The 23,951-nt window shown below is 38.4% G+C and overlaps 1 protein-coding gene across 2 annotated transcripts in view; it reads right to left on the reverse strand.

The window, feature by feature from the left end:
* Positions 1-21,207, reverse strand: part of CELF1 (CUGBP, Elav-like family member 1) — a 28,888-nt gene extending 7,681 nt beyond the window's left edge. Inside the window, exons 1-12 of one of the 2 annotated variants that reach the window (XM_010287290.1) lie at positions 21,131-21,201; positions 18,901-19,088; positions 18,032-18,114; positions 17,566-17,614; positions 14,268-14,402; positions 14,002-14,081; positions 13,463-13,624; positions 11,923-12,004; positions 9,183-9,311; positions 2,468-2,578; positions 2,108-2,293; positions 1,089-1,232 (exon numbers count right to left, since the gene is read on the reverse strand). In XM_010287290.1, the coding sequence (XP_010285592.1) occupies positions 1,089-1,232; positions 2,108-2,293; positions 2,468-2,578; positions 9,183-9,311; positions 11,923-12,004; positions 13,463-13,624; positions 14,002-14,081; positions 14,268-14,402; positions 17,566-17,614; positions 18,032-18,114; positions 18,901-19,088; positions 21,131-21,201 (1,420 nt within the window). Of the gene's footprint in view, positions 1-1,088; positions 1,233-2,107; positions 2,294-2,467; positions 2,579-9,182; positions 9,312-11,922; positions 12,005-13,462; positions 13,625-14,001; positions 14,082-14,267; positions 14,403-17,565; positions 17,615-18,031; positions 18,115-18,900; positions 19,089-21,130 lie in introns of both variants that reach the window. The other variant, XM_010287291.1, reaches the window with a different exon arrangement.
* Between the last annotated feature and the right edge of the window lie 2,744 nt (positions 21,208-23,951).

Here is a 23,951-nt window from a genome sequence, read left to right on the forward strand (position 1 = left end):
ACTTCTCCAGGGTTTTGAAGGAACCCATTTTAAAATAACTTCAGTCAATGGCTGGTATCACTACCTGGGGAGATCACTCCATGTGCAGGTGTTACCGCCTTATGCTCAGCATATTTTTGTGTTATCACAATGCATCAGATTGTCCACACCTTTTGGATCAAATACTAAAAAATACCGGATATGATGTAGGCACAAAGCTATGAAAACCATAGAGAAAGGCTCACCTCTCCTAGTCCATCACAAGAAATCTCCATCTATCAAAATAGTCACGAGAGCTTACAGCTTGCACTGGGGTTTCAAAGTGAGGAAAATAAAATCATGACTCTCAGTCCACATGGGCAGCCTCCTACTACACAAGCTAAGGAAGAATACGTTCTTTGCTCTTTTGGCATCACAGACTTAAGCAGTTAACTGAAGAGAATCTATTTGGGTAGTAACAATAGCATGACAGGTTCATTTACAGTTTTAGGATACACTTCCCACCCTGATGTGCCTCCCATCTAAATACACAATAAGCAGAGCAAAATTAGGAGAAGAGATGCAACCAAAGTTAGGTAGTAAATAAGGGCTGAAATGGTTTTACCATTACAAAGTATTCAAGAATTAGGAGAAAGCATTAAAAATTGCCTTCAGAGCATTTACAGAACATGAGAGTCAATTGCTCCTATGCTATAGGATAGCCATGATAATTACGTATAAAAATACTAATAGAAATCATTCATAATGATAATGTAGTACGTATATAGCTGTAGTATACACAGCTACATAAACAATTAGTGAAAGTATAGAAAGGGGAAAGAAAAGGATCCATGCATACCATGATTACAGTCTGCAAACATGAATCATAGTGAATTATCTAGGGCCGTAACAGTATAATGAGGCATAATAGTACAAAAACCAGGAAAAGCAAAAAGTCCCAATAAAAATCAGGAAAATACAGTTCATTGTTGGAAGAGTTCATATTTATTTATTAGGGATATAGAGAAAGAGTCGCTACTTGACCTAAAAGCTGGACTAAACAATATACTGGAAAAGAGATTACTAGAAAGCAGCCACCTTTCTTCAGGTAATGATTAGACTCAACATACCAAAACACTTGCTTAGATTGGTCTGCTTGTCAATGAAAACCTTGGCAGAGACGACATTTCCAAATGGCATGAACATCTGCAGCAGATCCTGATCCCCAAACTCCTGGGGGAGATGGTAGATAAACAGATTGGCTCCCTCTGGACCTTCAAACAACAAGTAGGAACATAAATTCATAAAGAGCAAGGATAACATAAGCCCACCTCATAAAAAATGGTGAAAGAGCCATTCAAGCCAAATTTTCTAGATAAAACAATGAAACTGCTGTTCACACTTCTGTGGAGTACTTGATGCCAGAATAAATGAGCATGACCCTTTGCTGGGATTGAACCTTCAAATAATTCTAGGTCTTTCTCACCATTTTTGCTTGTAATTTCCACATTGTGCCAACACTGGTTCACAGATCTTTGCTGTAACGAAAGCTGAACAGTAAGTTTGAGCCCCAGATGCTGATTAAACCAAAAATGGCTATACAAAGCTAGTGGCCCAAAGAAGCCAAGTAAATCTCAATACAAAATACAAGCAATTGCATTACTTGTAATCTGACAGGTTCTTTTCTAAGCATCACCCTACATTCTACTGAAAACTTACTCCTACATTCTTCATTACTTTACACTGCATGTTAAATTGATTCTGAAATTGAAGAGTGAAGAGGTCGGCATTAAGTATCTGTGGGAAGAGGTGAAGGACCAAGAAAACAAAATTAACAAAACCTCAACTGATTCTCTGACAGTGGGGTGTATCAGGCTGCAGATTCATACTCCTGTCCTCAGAGAAAATGGAAGAGTACAATTACTAAGAATTTAAGACTAGACAAATCCTGGAAGAAACCTCCTGTATAAAAACTACTTTGGACAGCCCTTAACAGAGAGATCTCACAGGTTTTCCTTCTTTATATTCAGTAACTTTAAGATTCTAAAAAATGCCACCAAATAAAAGCTCTGCAGATAAGGTAGCTGCAAAAGCTGGGCTTGTCCTTTTGAAAATCTCTCTCAAGTTGTTCCTACAACTTTCTGCCTACCTTCTTTTTGACTTCCCGCTGCACCAATACTCTGCTGTGTTAAGAGGCTCTGGTTATAGAGTGTGGGCAATGCAGCAGCAGCATATTGCTGGATTCCAGAATAAGCCTGCGTGAGGGCTTCCATTGTGCTACCTGTCCCATTTGAGAGACCACCACTGCCAAGTCCTCCATTTAAGGCTGCCATTCCTGTATAAGAAAGAGGAAATAAAGATGACTGAGTACTTCCACTGAACCAGATCAATTATCCTTCAAATACCCTGCACTATTATAAGAAGCAAGGAGCAGAAATAGCCCCCCACAGAACTAGCACAGCCTAAGGAATGATTATCAGCTATACCCCCAATATACCACATAGCTTACCTGCTAAAGAGCTAACATTGAGGCCTGCTGTAGCCCCTGCCAGCGTCTGCAATGCTCCAAGAGAAGCCATTGGATTAACAGAGGAGCTGCTACTGGAGCTAGGTGAAGAACCTGCTATTAAAATAAGATAATTAAACTTCAAGCAGTATTTTTGGTCCTGATAATTCAACTTCTTCATTAAGTTATTTCTGTAGAAAAGGCTGGTAAAGCAACACAGTATACTATATGTAAAAAAAAGTCCCAAACCCACACAACTTGATTGATCATACTGCTTACATCTTCTAATCCCTTCATACATTTTGAAAAATTTCTACTTCATCATAACATCTACCCTTTGTAGCAATAATAACTTCATTAAGTGTAAGACACCTAAGATTCAGACAATATACGAACGTTAGCTAAATTTTGTACCTCAACATAAGGTGACTAACAGCAACGCCTGTTTCCTTCTGACTAAAGTGAGTAAGAATCACTTGCTACATACTAACATCTGTCGTTCAAACATCACACAAGGTGAAAGAGACCTGAAACACTGATACTAGGGACATTAAAGTAAGATCCAGTCAAACTGAACATACGGTTTTCCCATACTGCCAGAACAGGAGCAGCACATGCACATAATAATTTTCCATTAAAAATCCTGCTGCAGTAGCTGGGACTAGGGCCAAGAAAAGCCTTGGAATGTAATCCAAAATACATAGTCTATCCTCTGTTGACCGTGCTACTCACATCTTCAACCACGTTTACTCAGTAAGAGAAGTCTATAGATACAGTACCAAGCAGACTAACAGCTTACACATGGCCTGCCAAATTCTACAATAAGCAGAGTCAGTTCTACAGAAATAGACATCAAAACCATGAGAAATAAGTTTGCCAAGCGGGTATATCAAAAGAAACAGAAGTTCAAATTAAGGTCATCTATAAAGATTATGGACATTATAAAAATAAGGATAGTATATTTATATAATTATATAGCAGTGGTTTTCGAAGTAGTCCACAAACATGTTAAGAAATCTGAAGAAGGTAAATAAGAAAAGCTATGTACATTGCTATTAACCCAGGAATTTAAATTTACTGCACAAGATCCACTGAAAAATATTTATGGCTTCTACACATTAAAAGATACTGAAAACTGGTGTTGTAGAGGCGTTTCGTAGTCTGCTTTCAAGAGGAATTTATCTGTCTGACCAAGTGGGTAACAGAAGAACTGAAATTTAGGCATTTTCAGTTTCCTTTGTGTTTTTGTGATTCTCAGTTATGCCGTGTACGTCCATTAAAACTTTGAAAAGAATTGTTAACATCTTTCAAGCAGATTCACACATGCTACATATATGAAATGGTGAATATGTGGCACAAAGTCTCTGCTGGAGTGCAATATGGTAACTATTTAAATGGCATACAGCAAACAAGCCCCAGCAAAAACTGTACATAATTAAAGTAGCTGTACCTAACAAAAGCTGCACAAGAACCCACGGAGCTGCACTTCCTTATCACTGTTTAGTTTTTGTACTGACAGAGGAAATTACAAACCTGCTCTAGGAAAAGCTCTACACAAACTCTCTTAACAAGTCAGAAATTGAAAGACAATGTCCCAAACTGTACTTTAAGATGCTTACTCTGAAGAAGAGCAGACACTTCCCATCTTACTATCAGTAGCATATTAAATGTTGGAAAAATACAGAGAATAAGTTACAGTATCACCCTCAAGTCAGTAGGAAAAATAGCACAGCTAGCTGAATAAAATATAGATACAATATAGATATTACATGTTTATATATGTATAGATGTATTGTATATGTATCATAAATACACAATATAAATCTATAATATAGATAAAATAGATACAGCTCGATTTCAGAAGATCACTTGTTTCTGCAACACTTCATTGCTAATCTGCAGAATTAAAGACACTACATTTGACAGATGAGAACATAATTTAAAAAAAACCCAAAACAATAAAACAGTAATGGTATGGGGAAAAAAAGAACGAAGACAAGGCTAGGGAGCAAAGTAACAGAGGGAATGGATGCCTTCCATATTTTAAAAAGGTTGTGATTTTAACTAAATTAATTTAAACCACTACAAAAAGCTGAACACAGTTATTTTAGTTTATCTGACTATCAGAAATCTCTTTAAGCAAGACAAGAGACGTACAACAAGAAGTACTGAAAACGCCAAGAAAATTTAACACCGTTTGGTTTATTTTCTTTACTGAGTCAGCACCTCATTTCTCATGACTAGAGGCAGATAAATAACAGTACAGAAATACAGAGCAATTACAAAAGAATACTCCCTAAGTACAGTCTATATACCTATGCAGCAATTTGTGAATCTAGGATTTTTTCAGCCAAGGGCAATGTCTTTGTATTAAAATTATGATTTTCATCCATTAATTTCAGTGCATTTTGGTCACCAAATTGTTTGACTCTATGATGTTCTAAGGCAGAAGTTCTGCAATTTAATCATGCTCTATGCAAAGAAAGAGCACTTTTTATTTTTGAACTGTCAGCTGACAACTTCACCTGATATCCTGTAATTCTTGTCTTCAAAAAATCTAATGACTGCTGTTTTCCTACTTGTCTTCATTACAACACTAATATATATTTGTAGGCTGCAATCATATCCTTCTCCCATGTCAGTCTTCTATTTTCAGGCTCCCTCATTGCTCCTATTAGGGAAGTAGTCCCACAGTTACAGTCATTCTTACTGTTCTTCTATTTATTGTGTATTATTTTAGATCAGAAAACAGCACACAGTAGTGGAGATGGAAAACCAATATAGTTTTATACATGTTTTTTACTCCATCCCTAATTCTTAACATTGTTTCTGTGCAGTTTCTGGTGGGTTGTTGAGTTTTTTTTGTTTGCTACTGAAGTTATGTTTTCTTAGATCTATCTACTGAGTTGCATCTAGACAAAAAGGCTAAGTCTAACAGAACTAGCTGAAAATACTTGAAAAGGTTTTCAGAAAATTTGAATATGTAGTAAAGAATAGCTAGGAAAGATAATGAAACTTGGAAAGGGACATCAACTACCCACTTGTGGAGGTAGGTAAACTAAGGGAACAGTAAGTCTGTTCTAATTCAGTCATCTAGCATCCAAGCAATGAGCTAAAGAGCACTAAAATTCAAGCAATGAATCTGACTGAACTGTACCAGAATTAGTTCCAGTAAAAGCAGAAAGACTATGATGTCTCTGAAAATGATTTTCCTGGAGGTCAGCACACTAAGGTAAGCAAAGTCATCTAGTCTTTGCTGGGCCTTTGAAAGCAGAAGAAATGGAAACACATCAGCTTTTGCAACCATTCTGCTTTGCTCTGGAGCTGACAATTCTTACTGATGTCCAAGTTGAAAAGATGGCAGACAAGACACTCAATCCTGAAATACTTCTATAATATTTTCTTGAATGTCCCTTTCACTAGCCAGCAGTTTAAATGAGTTTATCTAAGGCCACAGTCTCTGTAACATGGATTACCTATAGGTGGATGCAGCAGCAGTCTGTTCAGTTTCAAAGAGTAGCTGCTTTACTGCAAGGTTGAAGTTTTTGCTCCATTCTGTTCTACATCAAAACACACAATACTGTCTAAACAAAATCACCCGAAATAAGTAGGGAGACAGCACAAAAACAATACTTAACACATCTGAGTTCAAGCATTCTCACATGTACCCTGTCCACAGATTCTGTACCATGTGGACTTTCAACTTCCCCAAACACAAAAGATATCAGTGCAGATGAAAGAAAATCAAAAAGGTAACGATGCATAATGATTGTCTGAATTTTTCCAACAATTGTGCAATTTGAGGACAATCTGGGACAGATGTCCAAATAAACATCAGGTGAACATTTGGATGATAGATGGATAGAAGTCAAGCTGGTAGTCACCTCATCTGCAGTTAGGTTTAAGAGATTATCACAGTAGACTTTGCCATATGTCCCACAGACAAGGCACTTACTAACACGTGGTACTGAACAGCTATACACCGACTTTTTTTCAAGGTCTAGGTATGGTTCAGGAGGGATGCTCCGAATGTGTGGAGTCCAACAGCCTTCTATGTGCAGACATACAGCATGAATGCACATACAAATATTAATCAAAAGAGAATTTCAAGTTTGCTTTTGTAAGAGATAATAGTTAGTTCAGAGTAAAGAGTTAAAAAGTTGTACAATTACAGGAAGTATCATGAGATTGAATGCTGTCTGTATACACTGAGGCTTCCTCTTCCCCCCAACTTAAGTACGGTTTTAAAAGGTGAAGCATGTTCATACCTCTAATGAAAAGCACTGAAACTTTTTCAGAGTTAGATGTCAGTGACTACATATAGACCACATATCCTCCAGAACTTTTTATTTCTTTTGAACAAAGCTAATCTCTACTCTTTAGAATGATAATTGGAATTAAGTTTAAAGAGCAATACAATAGTGACTGCTTCATGTTACAAGCCTGTGAAGAGTGAACTGATACATCTGTATAGGATATTAATTCAAATGACCCATCATGATTACTTAATTGCTGACACACAATCATTTATCAACACGACTGGCAATCAGAAAGTTGTTTGGATTCAGCACAGAACATGCTTAAAAATGGACTTCTCCCCACCCCCTAGGCCCTCCATCAGCATGATCAAAAGTGGAACAGAGTCCTGAGATGTGTCTCTCATCAAGGGGAAAAAGGAACCTGCAGAGTGCTGCGGAACAGCCAAAATTCATGGAGGGGAAACCAATCCCAAAGAATCACACAACAGTAGCATCACTTCAGTTGAAAGGGACCTTTGTGGATCATCTAGTCTAATGGTCTACTCAAAGCTGGTCTAACCTGAGTTGGATCAGCCTGTTTAGGGTCCTTTGCAACTGCATTCTGAATCTCTGAAATGACGGAGACTCCACACCCCCTCTGGCACTTGGTTTCTGAGCTTAATCACTCTCACCATTAATTTTATTTTTCTTTTATATCCATTCAGAATTTCCTCTGTTGCAACTTATGTCGACTGCCCTTGTCCCTTCACTGTAGACTTCTGAGAAGAGGCTGCCTCTGCCTTTTCTAACATGTCTGGCATTTGAACTTCACAACCTGCCAGTCCTTTTCCTCACCTCAACAAATCAGAAAACAAACTTGCTCCAGCCAGTAGATGAGAGCGCCAACAAGGAAATCTCAGTTGTAAACTCCAGACACAGCAAATAGTAACCTGACAATTCCAGCTCTGTTACTGTATGAGGAAATGTGGGAGAAATTCTTGGATATATTCACCTTCATGCTTTTTCTATGATGAAGCAGCATTAGTGGCTTATAAATGCAGCCCTTCTATAGCCTCAACATTTTGTTAGGTTGTTTTGTTTTTTTTTTAAATTATAGAATATGATACCATAGTAGGGAGTCAAGATATATTTTGAAATTTTAATCTTTAAGGATTGCAGACCACAAAGTTTTTATGTAAAACCAATCCTGTCTAGCAACAGAACACTCTTTGAACTGAATTCTTTCTTGGGGATTTCTCTAAGTAGAAAACTCTGCAAAGCACCCACGGTTTAACTCCTGATCGTGTGACATAAGGTTTTCTCAACAGCTTTTCCTTGTGATCTCTTTATAATCTCTTAGTCCAGCTCCTTGGTCCTCCTATGCAATATGAAAAGCTACCTGTGGAAATTTAAAACACCGCCCAATCCCCTTTGGTTTCTCACAATCACAGGTGAAGATGTCAGCTCTGTAGGCTGTATTTCAAAACTGGATAAGCAATTTGGCTTTTTATTAAAAAAAAAAAAAAATCAAAAAACCAAAAAACCAAAACCAAACCCACACACCATAGATGCTGGGAAACTGACACCCTGAAAATACAGGATCTCCCTTCCCATGTCAAGATTTAGAAATAACTGAAAATAGGATACAAAAAAATGACTACGATACTGATCCTCATTTGTGGTAAAAACTGACCATGTCTGATGTAAGCACAATTTAATTTACTTTTTGGGGTTTTTTTGTTGCATTTAATGATCACATTCAATAATAAGGCAGCAAAAGAACATTACTGGACATTCTAGGTTATGTACATTATCCAGAGAGGCTAAAGTTAAAAAAAAACCAAAAACAAAACAAAAAACAAACAAACAAAAAAAACCCCACCAAAAACAAAAAAATGCAGAAGAGCAAGATACTGATTTTTATGTGCAAGTTATACACTCAGTTCTAGACAATGCTTTCTAAATGTGCTAGGGGTCTGCTTATTCTACCTCTGTGAGGTAGTCAGAGTATCCTTGTGTTCATTAATGCCAGAGGAATATAAACTGCACTGTTATAGTGCACAGAATGCATTACTTCATGCTTAAGGCATCTTCTATTTCCATGTCCAGAGGAACAGGGTACATCTGCCACAGTACCTGCCTAAAACCACAGATCAACCAAATACATGATGTGATTGTAATAATGTGACTAGAAAGAGGTCACCTACCTTTCTGCTTCATGATGACCTCAAAAATTCTTTTTACTCTCAATTAATCTGACCATTTGAGGGAAGGAACACAGCAGGTATAAAAGCCTTTGCTGGTGGCAAAGATATCTACCCTAAACAAAGGCCAGTTAATCTACAAGTAAAACTGCTTATCTATTAAAGAATCAACATGAAAGTGACAAAGAGGGACAGACAAAACAGGTGACATCTATCCTTAAATGACTCCTAAGGCAACCTACGTCATAACACACTACCGCATAGGCAGTCTCTTACCTGAGCTGGTGAGCACACTCAGAGGACTGCTGGAGGAAGTGAGTGCAGCGGTACCACTCGGTGTATTCTGAGCTGCGCTGGCTGCAGCTGCTAATGCGGCCAGGTTCTGTAATTGCATCGCATTCAGTCCTGCAACACATTGAAGAATGCACAGTTTCTTCTATAATAGTCACCACCATCCAAGCTTAACAGATCCAGCAACCTCAGCACTTCACAAGGCAGTAATGGGAAGGAGCTTAAAACCAACAGGCTTAATACTAGTTACTGATCTTTTTCTACATTGTGATTCCTTGTTGGAACTAAAAATATTCTTTGCCTAGATCGATGAGTTTCCATAAAAGACCAGATGTAGACTCCAGAGTACGGAAATTTTCAAGCAGTGTTCTCTCCAGTCACAAAAGCATAGCAGCTTTACCTGAGAGTTAAGCCAGGGTCTGACAGCACATCTGCAAGCCAGAGAACTCATCAAGACACCAGACCAATAACCGCCTCTTGTCTCCTGTCTCTCCACACTCTCTTTGTATGAGAACAGTAATAACTGCAGAATTCTTTCAAGGTGGCCCACACACCACAGTGGCCACAAAGTCAGACCTTTAACCCACCATCAGCTGAGTATCAGCACCTTTTGTTTGGTCTCTTTGGCAGTCAAAAAGCAAGTCAATTGTCAGACAATGTTAAGTGGCAACTCCTGACCACAAGATCCGCCAATGTACATGTAGGCTAGTCAACTGGTCAAACAGATGTGGCACCTCGTCTTTTGGATGCTTAGCAAGTACTTGGTGACAAAGCACACATCTCAAATAATTAAAATCTCAGTTTTGTAATTTAAGTATGTAAACAGACAACATAATGTAAGTGACAAGGCAGTATAAACTATTTATTTTCTAAAACCTTCTGCTACCCCTAGCATAGTTCATTTATTGTTTTTTTTTTTAAATCTTTTTCAAGTGTTTTCTTTTTGTGAGAGGGTCTGTTTCCCTAACCACATTTAGTGCCTGAAGTAGAAAGATTCTGCCTTTATTTAGATTCTCAAGATGCCATGGCATGAAGTTAAAACCAAAAAGTTTTATTTTTTGTTCTTATTGTGCTACAGAGGGTTAAAAGTGCAAGTGTTAGAGCTAGTGAAGAACAGAGCAGCTTGCTTCCTTTCTGAAGCAGTTTGGCATGTGTGCACTGCACCTGTCCTCTTGTCATCACATTGTTTTCCCATCTGCTTTCAGAGTCAGGACAAAATTTTGTCTACGAAGTATGATATAGTTTGGGATCTAATTATCTACTCAATTTTTCTTTCTATAAATTTCAAGAAAGGAGATCAGCTAATATATTAACAAGACTTTGAAACTAAAACTCTTTTCTGTGAAGAATTACAGACTTGGAATAATTCTTTCAGAACACCATGCAACACACTATTTATACATCTGAGTTCTCAATTTTTAAGTTTTTTTTGTTTTTTGTTTTTTTTTGTTTTTTTTTTTAAATAGTGAAGACAGAATTACCCTGGAAACTTCACAGGCAACCTCAGCTAGTTAGCCCCTTTTCCCCGCCCCAATCCTTATTGTAGTAACAATTAACATGAACTGCTGTACTGTTTTTCTCCTTTATTACCACTTGCTTTTAAACAGACACAAGAGGGGGAAAAAGAACAATATCGTGCACATAACAAAATCTATTATAGATCACCACCACAGAGGATATTAGTGAAACTGATTTTTAAAAAATTGCTTTTGGCAACAGTCTTAGATCTAAAGAGCTCTGAAGAGGTCTAACATGAAAAAAGTAAACATACGAAGCTAAGGTTAGAATTTACCTCAAGTATAAATCAAAGTTCTTACGACCGAAAATGTAACGCTTTGTAAAAGCTTGCAATTGTTTTGGTATACCCATCAGTAACAAGTCAGTTGTAAAGTGTATTTGTACTTTTTTAACACTTTTAGATCAACCTCTGCATAGACAGGGCATGTAGTATTGTGAACTACCATACAACTCCAGGAGGCAATTTTAAAAGCTTAAAATGGTCAGTATTAAAACAAAAACTACAGTTTTTCTGCCAGCAGAAATAATTTAGAGAATGTAGTGAACGGAGTTATTAACGTGTTTTATTATTCCCCACCCTGTGAAGACAGAAGGGAGAATCAATTTGCAGTCCCAATACTGCTATACTTAGTGAATATTCTGACTAGCAGTCCACAGCAAGGAATTTGGCTCATACCTATTAAGCTGATATTTCCCTAATAGCAATAGTGTAATCAATTGTAATTCAAACAAAGGAATTGAAGAACCTGAATGAAGGACTAGTTCACATTCCTACCAACACTGCATTTTCAACTTTGATGTATTTAGGACCAAAGAATCTAAAACAGGAAACCTAAGAATCCATTATTACCGAAACACGTGCATTAGTGCTTACTTCAAAACACAATGCTTCAAATATGCACCTGTTTGGATGAAAGTAAATATACATAGCCATCTTTTTGTACCCAAAAGGGAAGGTAATTTTAAATGCTAGAGGTAGGGGAGATTACCAGCATACCACCACTTACCTTGGGGACAATGGTTAACTAAGATTAAGGAACACCCACACTTGTAGCAGAGGATTCCTGTCATTCCAAAGGAGTGGATAAACTCAGAACTACTTGTTGCAAATGGGGTTAATGTGTCTACAGTCTTTTGGCTACTTTTTCTACCCTCCTCCTCATTTCTTTGCCACTGAACTTGTCTTTGGGTGGAAAAAAAAACTCACCTCCCATTGGGTGGAGGCTGCTCAATGTGTTCAGGTTCCCAGATGACGCAGCTGCTGTCTGCTGAAGGAGCTGCAAATAAAGCTAGACATTACACCAAAAAACAAAACAAGAGTGAGAGTGAGGGCTGGCTCCGCTTCTGGGAGAAACTGCATCACACCACAGCCAGAGCGCCGTCACAAAGGGAACTCCCACTGCCCATGCACCACATTGTAGCAAAGCATAAAGAGAACTCCCCTTACACAATTCAGCCAGAGCACCACCATCGTGAAAATCCACGTTGCCCATGCATCACATTGCAGCCAAAGCAACAGCACAATGCTTTCCTCACTCAACATAACTGATGTTGAGGGAAGTTTATAGCTAATACACCAAGACAAAACCATTAGAATTAGTAGTGAGAGAGAACTATTCAAAGCACCTCAGGGCAGAATTTCATCCCTAAGGATATACTACCTCAAGCCAGACCTTACAGCTGACACTGCCAGCATAGGACAAATAACAAATGCCATTCCAAAACCAAAGAGCCACTGTGAGCGGGCACCCCCTCCAGTTCCCTTAAGCAAAGCAGCCATGAGAGAAATTTCAAGCCTCGGAAGCTATTTAGAGGGATTTCCTATTCTTTTCTCCTAGGTGTTATAAAAAATTCTAATCTATCAAACCTAAAGCAGTAGTAAAAGAGAATGCCCTCATTTCAACAGTATACCATATGAAGAATGAGATTACATTTTCCTTTTCTGTTCCCCAGACCTTGTATTGCATGAATACAGTTCTCATAGCTATTGTGGCAACCCTCATGAGCCACAGCACATTAGTTCATGAAAAGTTCACCCTTTAGGGACCCAGAAAAATCAACTAAAATCAGTGCAGACTACCTTCTGTTGTGTCATTTTGCTAAAGAGAGTAGTTTATCTCTACTTTCTGTGGGTTTTTGGTGTTTTGTTTTTTTTTTTTGTTTGTGCGGGGTTTGTGGTTGGTTTGTCTGGGGTTTTTTGTTGTGTTTTTTTGTTTGTTTGTTTGTTTGTTGTTGGTTTTGTTTTTTTTTTTTTTTTTTTTTTTTTTTACTGTGCATAATAGCTGCTTGATGTTTCTAACCTGATCATCTTTTCTATTGGGACAGCACCAACTACTGTACTAGGTTTCACTGGAAGGGCATGAAAGGAAAAATGGAAGAGGAATACAAGAACTATGTCATCAGATATACATGAAAAGGGTATTTATATGGGTAAACATTGAGGCCGTAACACATAAAGAAAATCTTCCCAGCAAAGTCATTCTACAGAAGATGGGGGGTGGGGGTGGTGAAGAGTTTCAGCAGTTACAGCTACAGTGACTGGCGTTGAAATCCTCACTTAAATGTATCCTGACTAGCTGTTAGCATATGACTTCATTTCAGCCTCCTCAGCCACAAAATGGTGATTAAGAACCCTGCTCCTATCTGTTAGGAGCATTCTAAAAATGAATACATAAAACACTACAAGACAACATTACAGTGTCTGTAATCCTGGAAGAGATGAAAAAGAACCCAAACCAGAAACTCACTGCTAAGTATTGGGGTCCAAGTGTGTTGAGACCAGCCAAGTTTCCCCATACTGAGGCAGCACTGATCTGTTGCATTTGTTGCTGGAGTTGCTGAGCAATTCGTTTCTGCTCTTTGTCCTTCTGCGTGTCTGCAAATTTTACCACAATGGGAGAAGAGCAACCCTGCAAACAGCAATTGAAACAATTACATACTTGCTATCCGCAGCAGTCACAAAAATACTGCATTAAGACCCGGTCATTGGAAGCATTCCTCTCCCCCCACATGCATACATACTTATATATACTCAAACAGCACATTTCATTAAAGGTTCAAAACCTCATTTGCTTTTAATTCTATTTTGTATTTTGGTATTTTCTCTGCAAATCAAGTTTCTATCTCGAGCTCTAAAAACAGAAGCAGAACAAACACAAAGGTCCAGGGGTAGTATTTGTGAAGAAACACACACTGCACTTATCCTTCTCTCTGCTCTCTAGTCCTCCAAACTCCATAGTGAGTGCCTGACAAATTACATCTCCTGACACCCACTAACTTGTTTTACCTCCATGGTTTGTGCTTGGTGCATTGCTTTGATTGCTGTTTGTGCCATGGCTCTTGTTGTAAAAGTCACAAATGCACAACCTAGGGAAAAAACAAAGGAATCAAGTCATTCACTACATCCACAATTACTGGGATGAATAAAGAAATGAAAATGCCTGTGGAGAGTGGGGTGGGGAGAATCACAGAAAGAGCTGAAATGCCACCTTGAGTTGCAACAGGATTCATCCAATGAAGAACCCCAAACTGTTACAAAAGCTCCCTGCTTACCTCGGCTCAGGCCATCTGGGCCCCGCAATATCCTGCATTCTTCAATCTGCCCAAAGGGGGAGAACATCACTCGGATATCATTTTCATTGCACTTCTTGGATATCATTCCAATAAACAACTTCCTATCTTCTACTGCTAAGAAATCAAAGGATAAGAGTATTACCAGCAAATATGCGCTTACTAGATCTTATTTTATTAAGTCTTCTCCATCAACTGCCGTTATTTCCCATGTATTTAGGGTAGGTGCTTGTCAAAACCAGATTCCCACGAATGGAATCTCTTCAGTTTAAGAGGATGCATATGAGATACCTCAATGAACCCGAAGGATGCCTGTTTCATCATGTTTTATGTTTACATTTTGCTGACTGTTTCTCCATTGCAAGCCTGTGAACTGCAAGAATGTAAGAAAAGGAAAGAAGTGTATCAGATTCAGGACTTCCCTGTATCTCCTACAGTCAGTTCCTGGTGAGTGAGTGAAGACTTGTATGTATTTTATTGGACTATTTTCATCCTCTCTTTCTCTTCTATTGCTAGACTACCAACGTAGCTAACTATCTAAACAAGTGAGCTGCAAAAAGCTTCTTTCTAGCCTCTTTATCATGCCAATCACTTTAGATCCGCCTGTTTCCTCATTCTCCTGTCTCAACAGTGGAAGCAACAGTAGCTGCTAAAACAGAACAGTTTCAGTTCTGTTTCAGATTCACCCATTCTGGTCTGTACCAAAAGCCTGAAAATAACACCTCAAAAACGATGGACTGTGTGCTACTGTACCTTGCCTCTAAATGCTGATGCTACTAGACACATTAGAGTTGAAGGATACCTTTCAGTATGCAGACCATTTTAAAATAAATGGTCCAGAAAGACCCTTCTCTTAACTTTTCAGTTAGCAGTTACTAATGTCAGTTTAAGGTCACTTAAGGGAGTGGGGTGAATTTGAATCCAGGGCAAAACTTTTACTTATTTAAGGATGCTAATCACCTCTTAAGAATAATTTGCTTCATCCTTTAAAAGCAAGTATGCAGAATACCATTTGGAAATATAAACCAGTTTGCAAATACAACATTCAGCACAATATAAAATATAATATGATGAAGGCTGTTGCACAATTTGAAGCTTCAAGAGAGAAAGTCTTCTTCTATTTAGTGGTGAGGGGAAATCAACTTATTTGCTGAGTCTTCCATGGTGTTGAAGAGGAAAATTCTGAACTATTCCAGCCCACGTGACTTTGACTATTAAATCCTATCGTACCCAGTTCACTTTCAAGCTCTTAGAGCAGAAAGCTGCTTTCAAATCCTTTTTGCAGCCCATTTTAGTTCACGAGATCCAGAATCCCTTTTTTTTAATGGCAAGATAAAATACTTTTTTAACCTTTCTTTTCTTATTTATACTTTCACCTACACTTTTTGCTAAAACTCATGTAATTCTATAATACCTTCAGAACTGCCACCCTAAAATTCCATTAAATACTTTTTTCCTCGTTCCATTATTTTCCCAGGATATTTGTGCGCGCAAGATCAATTTTAGAGAACCTATTCTGTTCTCCTCTCAACAGTACTTCAGAAGAATTACTCCTTTCTAGATATATTTATACAAAAACATATTCTGTACACACATGGAGGAATTTGCAGATGGATATATGTTACCCATATATCCCATATTCTGTTTTCAATTATCTTAAGATGGAACCTTTCTGGAACCAGGATTATCTTTTTCATGACACAATGCTAATCTTATAGTAACTGTGGCAAATGAAGAAAATAAAATTCAGCCAAGACTAGAAGGGCTGAAAATACAAGATGCTAAACACCTTCTTTGCTTATCTTGCAGCAATATATATATATATAGACACACATGCATTTGAACATCTATATATATGCATATAAACTCATCGTGGAAATACATGGATAAATAATAATTTACCCAACGTCTTAATCCATCTGAAATGGCCCATGTACAGAAGTAGTCACAGTTTTTTCTCTACCAAACATGTTGTGAATTCTCAGTCTCCCTCATATGCTACAAGAAGTTTTGACTCCCACCCTAGCTGCAACAGGCCTTGCTTCAAGTTGGTCAAGCACCTGGAAAAGCATTTCTAGATTTCATAGAATGGTTTGGGTTGGAAGGGACCTTAAAGATCATCTAGTTCCAATCCTCTGCCATAGGCAGGGATACCTACCTTCCACTGTATCAGGTTGCTCAAAGCCCCATCCAACCTGGCCTTGAACACTTCCGCAGCTTCTCTGGGCAACCTCTTCCAGTGTCTCACCACCCACACAGTAAATAATTTCTTCCTAATACCTAGTCTAAATCTACCCTCTTTCAGTTTAAAACCATTACCCCATATCCTATCACTACACTCCCTGATAAAGAATCTCTCCCCATCTTTCCTGTATGGCCCCTTTAAGTACTGGAAGGCTGCTATAAGGTCTCCCTAGAGCCTTCTCTCCTCTAGGCTAAACAACCTCAAATCTCTAAGCCTGTCCTCATAGAGGAGGTGCTCCAGCCCTCTGATCATCTTCATGGCCACCTTCTGGACCTGCTTCAACAGGTCCATGTCCTTCTTATGCTGGGAGCCCTAGAGCTGAAGGCAGTACTCCAGGTGAGGTCTCACAAGAGCAGAATAGAGTAGGAGGATCACCTCCCTTGACCTATTAGCCCTTCTTTTGATGCAGTCCAGGATACAACTGGCTTTCTGGGCTGCAAGCACACATTGCCAGCTTATATTCAGTTTTTCCATCCACCAGTACCAAGTCCTTCTCCACAGGGCTGCTTTCAATCCACTCATAGCTCAGCCTGTATCCATGTTTGGGATTGCCCTGACCCCAGTGCCAGACCTTGCACTTGACCTTGTTGAACTTCGTGAGATTTGCATGGGCCAACCTCTCTAGCCTGTCCAGATCCCTCTGGATGGCATCCCTTCCCTCTGGAGTATCAACAACAACACTCAGCTTGGCGTCATCTGCAAACTTGCTGAGGGTGCACTCAATCCCACTGTCCATGTCCATAACAAAGATTTAAACCACCTTAGTACAAAGAAGAACTCACTGGATGGTTCCCTAACTGACAACATGGTTCTACCATAAGCAGCAGCAGGAGATACCGAGTCATGGAATTTTAGAGACATCATTTACGCCACCTACTGTACTGAAAACACACTTTTTTTTTTTTCCCCCTTTCTTAAAAAAAATTAGGTCTCAAATTCAAGATGACTTTATCAGCAGCTGTTCAACAAAAGGAAAATCCTCAAGCTTCCCTACTAGCACTAATGATGCCAAACTCAGACTTTAGTACAGCTTACCATTACTCTTTTCACTGTCAGCTGGTTTCATCTGGATAGGATGGTGCATCTGAAATGTAGAAAGATTATTTAATCCTAGATGCATTCACTTTATACTATATGAAATACATCTCGTAAGAATTGTGGAAGAAAGAAATGGTAGCCTAAATTGCCTCTACAGAAGTGCATATGTAACAATACATAAATTTCTAGAAGAAAGAAAAGTGTTCCTAACGATATGCCATCATTCCTTCTCAGTGAGTATTATAGGAGCCATGTCTACCCACTTCACTACCATATTATTCTCCCAAATGCTCCAAAATTCCCTGAAGATCCATCATCATACAAGTCTCATGACGTTGCTCTTTTGAATAGTTCTTTTAAAACATGGTTTGAGGGCAAGATAACATACGTTTGTATATCAGTGTGGTGCCAGTGCTCAGAAAAACAAGATAAAGTTGTGAAGAAAGCATGGGTCTTCTCTTACCCCTGGGAGGATCTTCATGTTGTGAAGAGCATTCTGTGCTTCTAGTGCAGCTTTACGGGTATAAAATGTAACAAAACAGCACCCTGCAATTGAAACAAAATGCTAGCCAAGAAAACTACAAATCTTGATGTGTTGTACAGAAATTGCAAATCCCACTTCTATCCTTCCAACGCAAAATGTATGACAAGTAGAAGAGGTTAGGCATTGAAATAGGTAGGTACTACTGATTGTGACTGCTTAAAAAAATATTTATATGTGTAATACAATAGGATATACTCAGAACTGACCCAACCCCACCAATACAACACTAAAACAAACTTTTAGATACATTTGCCAAATAGTTGTTGGCTACTTCCATTATCAAACTCAACAATTATTTGCTAGTACCAAAAACTTAAGTTTCACAGGAAATAAAATATTGCATATAGCTGAACTGCAAATCCAGGTACAGCATTTAGTTAGGATTTGATGTACACAAATGACTAAGACCTCAATTTTATATTTTATCTTGAAACTGTGACACTTCCAGCAACATTTTCATCATACCATAGCATCACAATGATGCTCTGGAGCAACACAATATTAATTTGATGTTTTGCTTTGCAATTATAATCCATACTCTTCAAGCAATCCCCATTACTTCTGAGCTCTAAAATAAAGATTTATGATTTTCCTCAGCTCAGCTAATGACAGTCCAAGTATAATTAGGCACACACACTTAAAGACTATAAGACCTGGTCTTGCATGCACATCTGGTCACACAGAGCTCCACCACACAGGAATGTTTGAATCAGCAAACAGCCAAGATTGTAACTATGTGAAAGCAGCTAAGACCCCAAGTCTCACTTGAGAAGTACAGAAGTTCTCACCTTTGCTTTGAGGAGGGTTTTGGCTCCTGTCCCTCAAAACATTGATTTCATAGACAGCACCATACTGTTCAAAAAGTTCTCTTAGATCCTTCTCACACCAGCTCCGTGGGACCTGACCCACAAACATCTTGATAGCATCTAGATCAGGTTGGTCTGGGTGATCCAGCGTGCCATTCATTTTCTTTGAGCTATGAAAAACAAGAAAGAATTTCTTATTTATATTTTTCCACAGATTTTACATGCTGTTGCAGCTAGAAGAAGCATGCTTACAGTGAGATAAGAAAAAATATGTTTCTACACATATATAAATGTATATGTTGAAAATATACATATAAAGAGAGACTCTTGCACATTCCCAGTCCTGCATACCAGAGAATATTCATAAACATCATTCACATTCATTGGCAAGCTGTGTACTTGGAAACCAAACACCCTCTACACAGCTGTTTAAAACTTCTCTTAATGTTTGTTCCTATAATGTAGTCAACATCTGAGAATCAGAACATAAATTTGTTGAGATGACTGAAAAATATCATTAGTTCAACCATGTAAAATTTTACAGAAAGAAACCAGAACAGAAAGGAACGTAAGCTCAGTCTACTCACAGACTACTGAAGTTATCAGTAACCACTGAAAAGTACAGCATAATTTTTTTTTTCTGTTTTTAAATGTCACTATGTGGGACTGTTTTCTAGGGTAAAGACCCACCTTAAACCAGAAACAGGTACAACTGAACAGATGAGAAATTTCATTAAAGGATTACAAGGCAATAGCTCTTTGTGAAACTAGGGAGCTTTCAAGACTTATTTGGAAAAAAAAACAGGCTCAGGTTGTACATGAACAGGTTGGGATTGGACAATCTAGTTAGTCAAGAGACTGAATCAAGTTGAGTTATGGTAGGGTGTTAACACAGAAAAAAAGTCACTTCTTAGACTACAACAACACAGTTTCAAGTATGGGAATCTTCAATAGGCTTCAAGGCATTATATCTAGCCATATGAACAGTTTACAGCCTATTAATAAAACTGTGTTATACTCCACCCAGCTAGATTACAGTCATACACTGCTTTCTGTATTGACTGTTTGTCAAGTGCAATGTGAGGTCTTGTTGTCAGTAGTCACAGCCTGGTATACCACAAGACCCATCTCTGTGGAAGACTGACTATAACAACATCCTATTGTTGCTATAGTGATTAGTAGGTTAAAATTGCTGACCAACCCCTGTATAATCTAGAAAGGACCTGGGGAGTGGAATAGTAACTATACAATGATTCCCCCCGCCCCCAAACTCTTTGTTGAAGAATACAGGTGGCCTTCTTCCAGAGTAGTCAGCTCTCTCCATCTCTGCTTTTTTCCTTTAAAGATAGTTTTTGAATGGCTTGTAACTGCACTTTACAGTAAACAGCACTCCTCTCACTGTCCGCCTGCAATCATATTCCCACCCAAACAGAATTTAAAACAAAAAATTTCCAAAGCAGGTAACGTTTAGTTAATTTTTCCCCTCAATACGTTGCTGTTCACAGCCTAAGGAAAAACTGATGCCAGGAAAAGCTCATAATTTTATAGCTGTATGAAGAGACTTCAGCAACAACAAAGCTTATTACTAGAAGGGAAGGGAATCATCATAAATCCTTTTACTCCTCTCTACCTTTCCACTCAGAAAGGGTAAGCACCTCTCCAAATAGCCAAGGCAAACAATACCTTTTACGAAGAGGTAAACTACCTCTTTTCATTCCGATTGAGAACAAGTGGAAATCATTTACCTGCTTCCAATAATTTTCAGCCCTGCCTTCTATGCCATGGGTAGCTTCAAGAGCATAGCATGGCTCCTGTTAACTGGGCAACTCAACAGTATTCAAGGAATCTTTCATTTCTAATTAAAAGGTTTAGTCTGGAGTCATTAATAGGGAAGAACAGAAACTGTTCTTGCAACAATTGATTTAAATAACTGATTTTATAATATCAGGACCTGTAGCATACTATAAATAGTGCTGTCAAATAGCTTTATTCCTCCATAGCCCTCAGCCCCAAAATTATCAGATCATTTTCCCCCTTATTCAAAATCCAACATCAATTGTCAATGCCTATTGGATTTCTTCAAGAAAATAAACTGCCAGCTCTCTTCCTGCCCCTGCCACCCCAAGTGGAGTTCAGACATCAGAGGTTTCAGGGACAGCAATTCCTACTATCACTTTAGTTATAAGCTTATACATGAAGACAAAATACTTACACAGGGCTAGCATTCAAGGAGCAATGGTCCACCATCATCTCTGGGAGGAAATCCAACTTGAACGCAGCCATCACCTCAGTCTGTGACAAACTACTAACACTAAATCAGTGTATTGCCTAACCCCTAAACAACGCCACTTCCAAAAGTCCTGCAGGTCTTAACACTCAGCCACACAAAAAACACTCAAACCACAGAAACAGAAGCTCAGGGAGACCAGCAATAGACACCACAGAAACAGGCTGGACTGGGAAAGGGACATGGAATCCCAGATTAAAAAGGGGATGTGACCATGTGAAGGGAGGCTCAGCTTAATACACAATGAAAATGCTGATGCACTGGGCTTGTTTTGTGCAATTTTCCCTGGCGAAGCAGTACTGAGTGCACTGTCAGATAAACAGAGTGTCAGATCCATGAAGATAGCAATGGGTAACAGAGCAGAAAGAATACAAACTCCAGTCTTTCCATCCCCAACTAACTCCTTGCCTCCCAAAATGGCTGTGTCCAAGGCCTTGTGGTTCAGACAGACACTTCACACCTTAATATTGGTGATATGGGAAGTCAAGAGGTTCCTTCACCATAAACATTTTCAGTGGCTGATCTCATTCTTTTCACCTTATGCACTATTTTTGACACTCTCCTAACTTCTAGGGAGAAAAATGCCAACTAAAATGTTTCTCCAATCCTGCCCCCCAAAAAAAATCAAATCTAAGAAGATTTGATTAGTCAAAAATTCCTTAACTACCACAGAACACCAAAACCTACCCCTTTAATAAGGGCAAAACACACATTGTTCTGGAAACAATACTTTGCGCATCATGCATCTATAAATCCACATATACAGAGCCTATAGATGATAAAGAAACAGAAAAAAAAACAGATTTGTTTAAAAATGTTTTATAACCTTTGAAAACACTGATCAGAACACCTCAGCTGCTTCATCATTAAAGCAGGAATAACATGTTGACCAAGGAACTGTGAGGTGTATTTATACATACAACACAGACCTCTTGCTAAACCTCCAATACCCAAACTAAGGGGGAGATAATCTAGATAATGCTGGATGCATTGGGAGATACAGAAATATTTGATTGCAAAGAGTGAGTGCTGCAGAGGCAGCTGGGTGTGTCCGAGCGCTCCAGGAGGGATGATTAATTCAAGTCCAACATGAATCCAGATAAGCCTTATGTATACGGCAATATAACCACAAAATAAACTCTTAAAGCATCAAAGAATGCATGCTGGGGCAGCTGCAATCACTTCTTTCTTGTCTGTCAATGACTGCAACATGTACTTGCAGTTATTTAGACCGGCCAGTATAGACAGCTTGCTTTATGCTTGCACAGTTACAGCATGTCAATTAATTTTTCGTAAATAACCATTTCTAACCTCTGAAAAAAAATAAAGAACATTTCCAATCTTCTGCCTACAGTAAGGTTCATTAAACAGTTATTAAAAGGAGTTAGGCTTTGTAATACAAAGAGATATGCATGTTACTGCAAAATAAGAGAGGACATGAATTCAGCACACCTCAGATATTCAACAATAACTACTTCATGCATGCTCTTACTATGTGGTAAAGGCAAGAAAGATTATTCTTTGATGCAAAAGGTGTAAGCTACCTGCTAAGCACCACTATTAAGAGCATGCAAATAGGCACTAGGCAGCACAGGTCAATTTATTAGCTTTCAGCAAACTGTTCATAACTACCTTCAGACACATCTTACAGTTTTTCCACTTGAAAAATGCCATGTTGTGTAAAACACATCATATGCAAATGTTAAATAGAGCCTGAAGCCCACTTTACGGATTTCTCTAAAATGATCCCACATAGAGAAACACTTCGGATTTATATAATTAGAACAGCAGAAGATGTGGTGGGCTTCTTGCCACTGTTCACACAAATCGATAGTCCAACACTGTAAATTCTGGTCTTACCTATGAAGACCAGAATTCATTCCTTCTCATTTTCCAGTCATCTTTAGCTTTTTTAAGCAGCCAGTAAAATACCCCAGCAGCCATGCTCACTGTAGGTTTGATGAAAGATGATGCTGGCAACAGATACTCTAGAAAATGGGTTTTAAAAAGGTTACTGAGATTGATTAGTTAACTGAAGAAAATCACTAAGTCATTACGATTTGATCCTATGCCCAACCCTTTCCCTCATCTCTCTGCTCCTCAAAATGGAAGTCATATCTGCTTCTTCCATTAAGACAAAACTGCAGCAAGTTACAGGCACTGTCACACTGTTATACTCCATGTCAAGTTCAGTCTACTGGCTTTGGTAATTAAAACATTAGTTTTGTACAACTATCCTGCTACATATTAATTCTTAGTTCTTGTTCTACTTTAACTTCTGTTGTGATGTGCTCACTCATTTAATGAACAGTGCCAAAAATATTTCACATCCTGTTATGTACAATTTGGTGAAAAGGAAGAATCAATACTAGAATGGTGAATAAATGTCTGAAGGTATGTTAGCCAAGACTCAGTGCCTCAAGGTACCACACTTCTGCAGTAATGACGGCAATTTCAGTGACAAAGAACTAGCGTACAAACAGGTTTGTTTTAACATTATTTAGTTGAAGGCATCAAGCTAGTGAAATTAACAGACCTAATGCACTTCACGTGTGAAAATATCAGAAAGAGTGGAAAAGATGGTATTTTGCTACTGCACAGCAATAGGAAGAATTAAATGAGGAAGCACTGTTTCTTTGGAATTGTATAAAACACAAAAGTCATCCTAGCCATTGCCCACAAAGAAAGAAAGAAAAATAAGAGAGCTAAACACACTTATTTTTTGCTCAGATGTCAAATTCCTGCT

The sequence above is a fragment of the Phaethon lepturus genome, unplaced genomic scaffold (genome assembly GCF_000687285.1).
Source record: "Phaethon lepturus isolate BGI_N335 unplaced genomic scaffold, ASM68728v1 scaffold12815, whole genome shotgun sequence".
In the NCBI taxonomy this organism is placed as follows: Eukaryota; Metazoa; Chordata; class Aves; order Phaethontiformes; family Phaethontidae; genus Phaethon; species Phaethon lepturus.